Below are 12,691 nucleotides of genomic sequence, written 5' to 3' on the forward strand. Positions count from 1 at the left end.
TGATTGGAATTTTATACTTGTGACATGTGTACGTTAGTCAATGATGAACAACAACACGCATAAATTATGTTAATGTCTTAGTCAATTGCATGAAATTTACAAAAGCTCTAAATTTTCATGGAGGTATGAGGTCGCCGAACTCTAGTTACACAACTGTGTTCAGCGCTAGCCTGGTATCCAGCCGTATTATAACAGTTAGCTCCCGAGTCTCTTCTGTCCTGTCCGTAAATACGGGTATTTATTTGCGGAGAGAACAGAAGAGACTCGGGAGCTATAATACGGCTGGATATTAGGCTAGTTCAGCGCCAGGGAGAAGTTTGTTTACCTGTGTGTGGATGGTGTTAAGCACCAAGGACATATAGATAATGAATGAATGAACAAATGCAGGAATCATTTCATGACAGTAAGCAACAAACGCCGAATGATAGTGATACAACGTTATATTAACTGTGCAAGTAAAATAGATAACTTCAGGAAGGATAAAACCACAGAAGGCCTCAAAGAGGCCTTTCTCACGACACGGTTCCAGTTGAGTTTCACACGGTCTCACAGTGACCCCTAGTGATCAAAAAGCAAAATGCAGATCTTTCGAACTGAGCTTCATTGACATAGGGAAGACAAAACTTGAAGTTGATTGGCAAATGCAGAGTTACCATTAATGTGATTGGACGAAGCTAACCAATGACTGTCAGGTAAATTAATAGACCGTGAAAATGTACCGTAGGTGTAAAATTGATACTCTACCATTGGCCAACATGGGTAGCATCTCTACCAATGGTAATAATCAGGACATTATCAAAGTGACCAATCACACAGGCCAGTAAGAAATCAGAATCGATCTTTCCACCTGTAATAATGGCAGTGATAATTTTGTCCGCAAGGCGACGCTTCTGAATTCTGTATAAGTACCGTACTGCGTAGTTCAGCTCCAGCAAAATTTTCAACAGTTCAATAGACCCATGGCCACTGTAAAAAGAATTAACACTCATTGTAAAAAGAATCAAAGTGACAAAATATGACATCACAACCAGCAATGCATTCATTTCTTAATTCAAGAAGTGCACTAGCTATTATAATGTGACACTAGTGTGGTATACTATTCATCATTCATGTATGTGCTCATGCTGCAAAATTAAACCGGTACCGGTAGCTTATTCCCAGCCTGCCAAGAAAATGTGTTCTTAACAAATGTACATGTACGAAAGGAATGAAAGTCAGCTGGACATCAATGTATGTGCGTAACGTTAGATAATCATCAATGAAATCCAGTTGCTGTGCCATAATTCAAATGACAACGATATTCATATTGTTTTTATTTTTTACTCAAGTTATTTTTACGCCCTATTTCATTATTTTTTGCAGTCTGCAGTGGATGTCATCCATAATTAAAATTTACGTGCTGTGGCCTTAACGTTACTCTCATGGTTGAAATTTGGAATTTCCCGCCACATCGGTTTAATGCGACGAGCGTGTTTGACCAATCAGAGGCCAGAGTGTACGCTCACCCCACCGTAGCACTTTACACTGATATTTTCTATATCCTACCGCCACTGTGAGTGAAATGTTTATAGCAGAATCCGTAAATTACATTATACTTTATGCTTATTCTCATTAAAAAGTATTGCGATGGTGATATGTCGTCTTATCATTGCGATAAAGACCCAACAAGCACTTTTTATTTGTATCGGAATTTCTGATACTATTTTGTGAAGCGTAGTAATACCCTGGTGTTGAAGGTCACTGAGGTGAAAAGGTAAAGAGGTCATTTTGAGTCAGCCGCACCAGACGTGCAGAAGCAACTCTGTCATTCAGCGTACTGTTGGACAAAAACTCCCCGGCCATGGACTGCGATCGCCCAAAGGAGCGCCCCGTCCTCATGTGGCGGCCAGATCCTAATCGTGTCACCAAAATGGACAAGTTCCGCGAGAGGGTCAACAACAAATTCAATCTCAAACTGGGTACGTATGGTCCGGTTTTCAGTTTACCCCTCCCCCTAGCCATTCATTTACCAAAACAACGTCAACATTGCGATGGTATCTTGTTTGTATCCTTGTGCTTTCAAATACGTTAATATTATTGATGCTGTTTGGTCGATGTAGTATGCTGAAGCACCGGGAGAGAGGGTTAGCCACGTTGGCAACGCAAGGATGACATGTTCGTAATGACATGTGACGAATGTTATTGATTACCTTAGACAGTGTTTTCCATATGCCACGCTGTCATACGGCGAGAACAAAGAATTGAGAAATATTGACATCTGTGAATTTCATAACCACGTCTAGATGTTGTAACGTGATTTGCTACGTTTGTCCATGGGAATTTTAGTTACAGTAAGATGTAAACAGGAAGGGGCGTGGTCTCGTGTTGGTGTCACACCCCCAACCTTCCCATCGATGTTGACCAATCAGAGAGAAGCTGACATCAGGCCATGGGAAACCATTTAAACAACTGTTGTGAACTTAATTCAAACACCAGATCTGGCAGTAATTTTAATTTTTCAGATTGATTTTATTTTAATTTTTGGTCATCATTTGAAGTGACATCCTAAGTTTAAGACTGTTCTGTACCTGACTATAATATAATGAATTAATGTTCTTGCTGTAACGTTAAAGGTATTTCCAAAACAAAATATAGAACGTCCTTAATTGAATAGTCAAAAGAGCTTTGTTTACAATGCAACTTAAAAATGTCATGCTTTCTTGCATTTAAAAGTGACATTTGGAATTCTTCTAAATAGAAAGCTTCTACTATGAGAAAAGTGGGGAAAGTGGACATTTGGAAACCAAGTTTTTAGACAACTGCTCTGATGGAATTCAAAATGGCTGTAACAATAGAGTCACGGGTTGCCTAAGGGTTGACATATGCTGTCTGTGCTAATGAAAGATCCTACCATTATCATAATGTTAGGGCCACATTGAACAGGTATGTACAGCATGTTTCAAAAGATAACACAACGGAGTGTAGAAGTTGGGACAAACTAAACAATTAGCTTGCTTGATGCACTATAAGAAACAGAAATGAATTGCTTGTATAATCAGCTTTCTTCGTCATGATATACTCCATGCTCTTGACCCTGGAATCCAATGAACTTTGGTGCCACAGTGCCAGAAGGTTGAGGTAACATTACACAAATAAAGTACCATCTTGAGAGAAAATGTAGACACCAGTAAAATATTACTTGTCTGTCAAAAGCACTAGGGTAGCTGTTTCAAGTACATGTACATGTATAGTCTTTTGTCGTACAGGTGTAAGCAAAACAATGTGTCCTAACCTTTTGTGGACAAAGGACGAAAACCATATGTATTACATGTCAATGTACAGTATATCATTTTCATCAATGATAATTGCACTTGAAGTTATTCCAGTTGTTAACCAAAACATCAGTTATTGCGTTTAAGATCATCACAACTTTGTCTTGCTCTGCAGAGTGCTATAATGACTTGTTCAGGTGGTCTATTGAGAACTATGCCGAGTTCTGGGAAGAAGTCTGGATCTTCTGTGATATCCTCCACTCCAAGATATATGATCAGGTGAGCCATTTTAATAGGAAAATACCCATGTTCCCATGCTATTCTATTTTAAACCATGCAAGTGTAATGGGCTGATTTCATTCTCCTATGGTCTGTCACTCCAGCATTGAGTAGATTATTCCTACTTATAAACTCCAAATTATCTTTTGCCTGTTGCATCAGTTGCTGGCTCTGTAAATTTGGAAATTTACATAGTGATAAAAACACCTGTAATCATTTAATACAGCTGCTGCCATCTCCTGATAAAAACCCATGTAAATATTTCATACAGCTGACATCTCCTGACTGTTGTTGTACTGTTGTAGGTGGTGGACATGAGTAAAAACATAGCAGAGATTCCCCAGTGGTTCCAGGGCTGCAGGATGAACTATGCAGAGAACATGCTGAGATACAGGGATGACAGGGTGGCTATATATGCTGCAGGTAGAAATTTCGTTCATGTATTGTCTCTTCAAATCTTTAATATAGGAAAGTCATATGAAATGGGATTAGGTTAAGTTCAGTTCAGTTTAGATGGTTCAAAATCATGATATTAACTTGTTATATACACTGAGACTGATAAGTGCCATATGTCTTTTTAAGTTTTCAGTGCTTTGTTTTGTGATTGTGTGCTTTTCTTTGCTTCTTTCTTGAGATTATGAATAAGACTTGTGTGTATATGCATGTGAAAATGGATAGGACAAATCCAAATTTCCAGCTTTGGGTACCTAACAAATGATTATTCATATTCAATTTGCAAAGATGAAAAATGCCACTATGATATAAAAATATACAATCCTCATTGGTCAGTGTTAACATTCAAGACTTGTATAACTTTGATAGCGGAAGGCAGGGAGGAGGTTGAGAAGAGAACATTCCGCGAGCTTGCCGATAACGTGGCCGTGTACGCAGCCGCCATGAAGAAGATGGGAATTAAGGAGGGAGACAGAGTTGTGGGTAGGTTGTTGGTCATTTTGTTTTTATACTGTTGAATGTGACACGTCTAATTGATTACATCAACTAAGTTGATTGCATAAACTAAGCTAGCATCAAGGTTCTAGTTTAAGATTTTACGTGTGTATTGGTAGAACTCACTCTGAAGCAGGAATTAAACCTGGTTTTGTCCAACACAACAAAAAAAGCTGGACTTACCCAAATTATGTTCTACACAGCCTATATGTATACAGTCTTTAATTTTGTCAATAGGCAAGTTGTAGAAAGTTTATAGTGACTGCATTTAGGAACTAAGAACCTGGTCAAAGCCTCTGTCTGCAAGGTATTTTGTTGATAACGTTTCAAAGGGAAAAACATGGACACAGACATTGACCTTTTTGCAAGAGGAATAGAAAGAGTACATCAGGGCTCAAGAGCTATTTCTTATTAACTTGAAATGTAGGTAGCCCCAACACAATTGTACCTAAACATAGTTATCCTTCAACATTTCTTTTTGCTTTTCCCAAACAGGTTATATCCCTAACTGCTGTGTGACTATTGAAGCCATGTTGGGAGCAACCAGTCTAGGTGCAGTCTGGAGCTCAACCTCTCCTGACTTTGGAGTCACTGTAAGACACTGGTCTAATTACTCATCACATGTGTATGGCTAATTCTAAATTCCAGATTAAACTGTAGCCTTGAAAACTTTGCTAACCATCTTATTTCTAACAAAGCATCCACAAAGAACATATTATTTCAAAGAAAGCATCCACGAAAAGACATAGACTTCACAGAAGTTGAAACTTTTATTTTTATCTGCTAGTCTCATCTTGTATGAAATTTAAGTTTGGTCTTAGGATTTCTCATCTATTATTCTATATGATTATTAGCACAAAAAGTGTTGTTGCACGTTTAAAGGGAATGCATCAAGCTGTTGAGTTGCAATGATATATGTATGAAATAATTTTTAAAATAAATTTGAATATTACTTTTGTTTAAGATGACATTTTGCCTGTTCCTTTGACAGGGTGTACTGGACAGATTCACCCAGATCCAGCCCAAGCTGATCTTCTCCGTCGATGCAGTCAGGTACAACGGAAAACAACATGCTCACCTGGATAAACTACAGAAGGTTGTAGAAGGTGAGATGTCTTGAGTTTGGTTACCTATGGCTTGAAATGCTTAGCACCTGCATATGCAGGTAACATTGTACCTGTGACGGTATTTTTGGTATCTACTTGCATCTCACCTGCATCTCACCTGCACTGGTCCATGTGCTGGGAATATTAAGGTTAGTACAGGTAACATGGCAGCTATGCATGTATTTCTGATGTCTACCTGTAACTCCTACACCTGCATTGGTACATGTACTGGGCATATACTGTATAGGTTAATGCAGGTAAAATTGAAGCTGTGTGGGTATTTTGTGTGTCTACCTAGGCCTGTACTTCTCACCAGTACAGGTGATTTTGATCACCTGCACTGGTTCATGTACTGGGTATACACTGTACAGATTAATGCAGGTAAAATTGGAGCTGTGCAGGTATTTTTGGTGTAACTTGCACCTAGCCTTCACTGGCCCATAATAAAATCAACCTGAAACATGAAAATGACATACAATGTATGACTCCTATACTGGCCTCAAGTATAGACACTCATTCTTCATAGTCCTTGAATACAGCAGTATAACATTCAGAATTGTACTATAAGGAACATTTTCAAACTCAAAGTATGGTTTTTTGATGGGCTTAGGCAAAGAAAATTATTGGTGCAGGTAAAACCTGGGAGGTGCAAGAATTGTGATTTCTACCTGCACCAGCCCGGATCGCCCGTACAAGTACACAGTACAAGTACACAGAGTATTCTGATCCCTCTAACTTATTAACACTTCTGCTCTGCTTCATTTTCTAACTGTTTTGTTAAAAGGATAAAATGTGTGATCCTGATGTGTTTCTGATATTTTTGCTAACAAATTGTCACTGCCATTCTATCCCACAGGGCTTCCAGAGTTGGAAAAAGTGGTGATTATTCCATATGTAAACAAGAAAGAAGATATAGATATATCAAGCATTCCAAAAAGGTACGGTCTTCTTCTGAGATACTTTGATTTCTGTAGTCACTTTTGATGGGCTTAATTGCAAAGACATTATGAACGGAATAGTGTCACTGTATCAAGTGTAGCAGGCAAAATATATCTCTGGTCAGATTCTACCCAGGTTATATTATGTTTGGGGTATATTTCAGCCTGCTACACTTGGCCTGATATTTTGTAATATGAACTATTTACTTTTGCCTCATTGTTGATCAAAATGGGACCATAAATAAGCTTTAAGTTGGACAACTCCTTCTGATAGCTACAATCTAATCTATCTGACAGTGTGTTCAGTGTTCAATCTTCCCTGATATGCAAAAGATTTTTTAAAAGGGACAAGACTTTTTTAATTTTGTACTAGAAAATGCCAAAGTGAGTTGTGAACATTTATGATCAATGGTTGCTTTTACCTTTTTTCTTTCTCCAGCTTGTTTCTTGATGACTTCCTTGCCTCTGGGAAGGATGGAGAAACTGTCCCTCCCCTGGAGTTTGCACCTCTTCCCTTCAACCACCCCCTGTACATCATGTACTCCTCCGGCACCACCGGCCCACCTAAGTGTATGGTACACTCTGCAGGGGTGAGGGCCTTTTGTACTCGTGTCCAGTTTACTTTTTCTGATTTGCCTAAAGTTCTTTTTTTTGTGTAGAAATTAGAAATAGGTCATGTACCTTTCAGGATATAAAGTAGCCACAAAATATCAATATTTTGGCACCAACAGCTGAAATATTGGCCCTCCTATGTGTGGTTGTCAAAGTTTATTTTTCCAGTTCATTCATGCCAATTTATTGTTAATGTTTTACCAGCCAGTGTCACAGGATGCCTATTTATTTTTGTGTTTCTTTTGCCTACCCAAGGATGTATTATGCATGTTGACTACTTTCCTTCAAAATCCAAGAACCCAAAGCTTTGGTTAACTTAAGATTAACTTCTGTTAATTCAATTCAAAGTCTAAAATTGTGTTGTTTTTAATTTTTGGTCAACTGACCGTATAATGCTACTAATTCTGTTGATTGTAGTTTGTATTGCCAGTTAGTTATGTGTGCATGATTGTACTTGTACAGGGCACCCTTATACAGCACCTGAAGGAACATGTCATCCATGGGAACATGGACCGTGATGACATCATGCTCTACTACACCACAGTAAGTACAGCTCTGCAGATGACATCACGTGGCACTTAACTGTCCCCATGTGGAAGACCATAATATACAAAGAACATATCCGGGTATATTCTGACCAGGGGTATATTCTTGGATATGTTCTAGAGACAAAGATATGAATTCAAAGTAAAGTAGTAATGGTCATGAGTGTTCATATAGTAAAAAAAATTAAATAGATTACATAATATGTGAAAGTAAAATACTTGTATATGTCTTGTATATAGGCCTGGCCCAGTTGAATCGTTTTTTCTATCGCTGAATTGTTATGACAAACCACATGTATGATTTAATACCCATGTTGTTGCCCCCCTCCCCACCCAGGCTGGCTGGATGATGTGGAACTGGCTGGTATCCTGTCTGGCTGTGGGTGCTGCAGTCGTACTGTATGACGGATCACCCCTGGTGCCTACTCCTAACATCCTGTGGGACCTGGTGGACAAGATAGGGTAAGAGAAGCCATAGACTAGTCGTAAATTTAAGATATGCGGCGAGGATGATGATGATGATGATGATGAAATTTAAGATTTAAGAAGAATTTGGCACAGATTAGAACCTTTTTGTACATCGTGACCTGTGCATCAGGTTAAGTAGCATTTGGTATTGCACATTCAAGCTGTTGACAATCTGTAGCATTGTCTATAATTCGATGGCTTGGTGTATTGTACTGGAATAACTCAGTTTTGTATCACCCCAGATTCCAATCTGTATCTTTTCAGGCAATTAATATATGACTATTGCATGATTTATACAGGACTTATCCATATAATATGTATACTATATATTTTTTGTGTCCGTGAAAATGAGAGCTAGCATCCCAATTGCTCACACAAGTTTACAGGATAATTCCTGCCTGAATGAAGATGGTTCAGAAGTTATAATGAATGTTCCGATGTCCTTCCCACAGGATCACTATACTGGGGACTGGTGCAAAGTGGCTGACAGTGCTGGAGGAGAAGGGTGTCCACCCCGCCCTGACCCACGACCTGAGCTCCCTCCACTCCATCTTATCTACTGGCTCTCCCCTCAAGCCACAGAGCTTTGAATACGTCTACACCAAGATCAAAAAAGACTTGCTGCTTGGCTCTATTACAGGTAATATATAAACAGGATACATCAAGTCGTTTAAAATTTTTTTACCATAGTCAAAATTGAACTTTGTATTCTTTTTTTTTTAGTCATCAATCACATTCAAGTATGTTTTAAACTGCAGCATTTTTAATTGACTCTTTAATTTGCTTGTTTGTTTATTAGGAGGCACAGATATCGTTTCCCTTTTTGCTGGACACAACTGCTCAGTCCCTGTCTACAAGGGGGAGATCCAGTGTCGATGTCTGGGAATGGCAGTGGAGAGCTGGAACGAGGAAGGTACACAACATAAAAAATATTTTTCCAGCACTTACACAGTGGGATACATGTACAGTCATGTACATGTGTATACTAGAACCATATACATGTATGTGTCTGTTTTCTTCTCTTTGTTGTTGCTGGCAGAGATTAAAAAATTACCCATCCAAAGCACCCTTTTCTTACAGCATACTAGGTTGAAATTTATATGTAAAGCATGTACATGTACATAGGTGTCAATCTTTGCAATTCAGAAATCTTTACAATTTATTGTTGAATGAGGTCCGTGCACCATAACATAAGGGTGGAATAGTATTTAGACAGTCACATCTATATACACAAATGTAGTCCTTATCAACATATACATACCAGTCACATCCATATAAGATATTAATACATGCATGTGTTGATTCAGCTTCCAAAAAGCTTGTTGCAATGTGTTTAATCTTCATTGCTTGCTTCACCCTCTAGGCCAGGCAGTGTTTGGTGAGAGTGGGGAGTTAGTCTGTACCAAACCGTTCCCCTCCATGCCTACTGTCTTCTGGAATGACCCTGAGGGATTCAAGTACAAGAAGGCTTACTTTGCCAAATTCCAGGGTAAAAGAGGCTAATCTCCTATATATAAACTACTGTGCAATTATGTGTTCTCTTCAAACTTGTCAGTCTCCTACTGAAAAATTTGCCTATGAAGGATTCTGGGTTTAATGTCAGTAAGATAGCTACTAAAGGCAGCAAAACCAAGTTGTATCTAACACATTGTCATTGTCAGTACCAAAAATGCTTGCATAAGTATACATTGTGCATCTGGTAGTAAATGTTGATTGCTTCGCCATTAAGTCTATTTTCAAGGGAGTTAATTTCCCAGTAATAGGAAGGAGCAGATTCTTGCATTGTTTTATTTTTGTGGTTGCAACCGCATCCTGTAATACTGTTAAAGAATGCATGTAGTAAAACACTAAAAAAAGAAAAGTACCCCAAATATTTCAAGATTTCATGGTAATGAGTAATACATAGTCTCTATATTGCAACTATGTAATTATAACTAAAGTTGTTTCTGTAGGTGTCTGGGCCCACGGAGACTTCTGTGAGATCAACCCAAAGACTGGAGGAATTGTCATGTTGGGAAGAAGGTTAGTGTTGTATTTACACACTGTTGAATTGTACAGTATTACATGTACATTACTTTGAATTATCATACTGTATTGCTGGCACATTGTATATTGTACATGTACATGCAAAGATATTGTCACAATTTCCTTTTTATGTTTCCAGTGATGGAACCCTGAACCCTAATGGAGTCAGGTTTGGCAGTGCAGAGATCTACAACATTGGTGAGTCTTGTGTCTCAGAACCGTTCAAAAGTAGAAAAACGATTTTTCAGAAATGTCTCTACTGTCTAACCTGGTCTAATGTTAAAACCAAATGTGATTGGTTTTGTGACAAGGTGATGATGTCACAGTGAACTAATTTGGGGCACATACAGCATCATGGCTGCAGAAAAAATGTTCCTTTTAAAAGTGTGTAAAAGAATATCTTGCAGTTACATGTAGGTGATTCTCAAAAATATATATTTCGTGAACTGTAGTGCTATAGCTTCTGAATTGGATGCTATGTTCACTGTGACATGTCACAACTGTCGTGATTACATTTTAGTGTCATGAAATCTCATGCACCATTTTAACACAGTGACTGTCACATTATTTTTCAGTGGAGGAGTTTCCAGAGATCCAAGACAGTCTGTGTGTCCCCCAGAGGAACAAGTACCACGAGGAGAGAGTTATCTTGTTCTTAAAGATGTCTGCGGGAGCCTCCATGTCTCAGGACCTGCAGAAGAGAATACGTGCAGCCATCCGCACGCAGCTGTCGGCACGCCACGTCCCCGCAATCATCATGGAGACCGAGGACATACCTGTGAGCTTGGAATCTGCTATGAGGAAGCTAGAACAGAAAGTGAATGTATCTGTAGTGCACTTTTCAAATTGTACTGAGCTTGTTTCATCTACTAGATTGTCTACATTGGAAATTGTTTACACTTTTGGCTTTTGTGGAAATTCCAGCACACAAATGTGTGTCTTGAAGGTCTTTTGGTTAAAGCACTGAAACTTGATTTTGTGACCCATGAAAAATTTTTAAGTTTTCAAGTCCACCAAATCTACCTCATAGCAAGCTGTTAGGGGAGTAAAACTTCTTCCTGGCCTCAAAGCTATCTGACACTGAAAATACCATATTATAGCATGTCCAGAACAGAAGATATGAGAACTGGGAGGTCTGCTGAAGTACCAAGGAAAGCTGCTAGGAGGCGCACAAATGACGTGCACTGTATTATCCCCAATCTTGATATTAAGCATTATACTTTATAGTCTGCTATGTCTAACAAACATAGTACATGTACACACATCCACTGAAAACAATACCTCCTTCATAGATGTAAAAAAACAACACAAGTTTTATTTGTTTTCTCTTGTCTAGTACACCATCAGTGGGAAGAAGGTAGAGGTGGCCGTGAAGCGGATACTGGCTGGGGAGGACATCCAACAACGGGGTGCGTACTCCAACCCAGAGTCTCTCGATCTCTACTACCACATTCCTGAACTACAGGGCAACTGGTAGGAGAGAGCCAACAACTGTAGCATGCATATGGCTATTCCACCAGAGAATTTGAACATACAGACGACTTCTGGACAGATTGGGTCAGGAATTCATTGACAATCAAGATACAGTCAAACCTGTCTATACATGTAGTTACCACTCTACTGAATTGAAGAATACTGTCACTATATGTCACTCTTGATACTTTGGTTTGAATTGTAGGCAACAAAAAAAAAGCCAAGGGACCACCTGCACAATGGACGGCCGGTCCTTATGCAGAGGTTTGGCTGAATATTTGGAAATTGGAGGGTGAATATAAGAAAGTTTGTAGATCTTTAAGGGAAATGGTGTGTGTGTGACTCTTTGTTTTGGTGTATGACTGTGACTGTTGAAATTGTTACTGTTATAATGATCCTGCCACTGGTTCTTGTTGTGAGAATGAATATATGCACAGTCTATCTTGCAGAGACTAATGTCTAATGTAGACTGAACACAGTTATGAGCATCTTTACCTCATAGGTATCCTTTATGCCCACGCATTTTGAGATTATGCCTTAATCAAACTCAGAACCATGCACGGCTGAAGTGTACTGATTTTTGTTTCTGGGATTTTGACAATGTGTTAAATTTTAAAGTTACCCGGCATTTCTTATCGGCTATTCTTTTAAAAGATAAGATTATGTTCTGGAAAGTCTTCAATGTTACCTAAAGATAATTGATTACAATTTTTATGCTGTCTTATGCCTGTCATTAGCATTTAAAGGAATCTCTACTGCTAGTAATGTATGAATGCATAGCTGATGCATTATACATGTAGGCTTTACATGTACATTGCAAATGTGTGTACAGTGAAGCAATTGTGGTGTATCATGTATTGTGGTGGGTATGGCACAGTATATGTCCATGTATTTGTTGTTTGTATACATGTACTAGTAGGTTTCTTCTAAGAAGAAAAAATGAGCTCTGCTACCTTTGTCTTTCAATCATGTTCATATTATAAGTACTGACTTTATTTGAATTGGAAAATAGTACTTGATGTTTTGGTTTTAGTTCAAAGGAAAAA

At 38.6% G+C, this 12,691-nt stretch overlaps 1 protein-coding gene across 1 annotated transcript; it reads left to right on the top strand.

Annotated features, from left to right (window-relative positions):
* The first annotated feature begins 1,741 nt into the window (after nucleotides 1–1,741).
* On the top strand, nucleotides 1,742–12,203 carry LOC118426081 (acetoacetyl-CoA synthetase-like). The gene is made up of 17 exons (XM_035835339.1): nucleotides 1,742–1,958; nucleotides 3,427–3,530; nucleotides 3,836–3,953; nucleotides 4,353–4,466; nucleotides 4,974–5,071; nucleotides 5,470–5,584; nucleotides 6,441–6,522; nucleotides 6,962–7,112; nucleotides 7,597–7,677; nucleotides 8,017–8,141; nucleotides 8,600–8,787; nucleotides 8,947–9,060; nucleotides 9,511–9,636; nucleotides 10,100–10,169; nucleotides 10,312–10,370; nucleotides 10,748–10,950; nucleotides 11,509–12,203. The coding sequence occupies exons 1-17, from the start codon at nucleotides 1,841–1,843 to the stop codon at nucleotides 11,647–11,649; spliced, it is 2,007 nt and encodes a 668-aa protein (XP_035691232.1). The 5' UTR covers nucleotides 1,742–1,840; the 3' UTR covers nucleotides 11,650–12,203.
* The last annotated feature ends 488 nt before the right edge of the window (nucleotides 12,204–12,691 follow it).

The sequence above is a fragment of the Branchiostoma floridae genome, chromosome 11 (assembly GCF_000003815.2).
Source record: "Branchiostoma floridae strain S238N-H82 chromosome 11, Bfl_VNyyK, whole genome shotgun sequence".
Lineage (NCBI taxonomy): Eukaryota > Metazoa > Chordata > Leptocardii > Amphioxiformes > Branchiostomatidae > Branchiostoma > Branchiostoma floridae.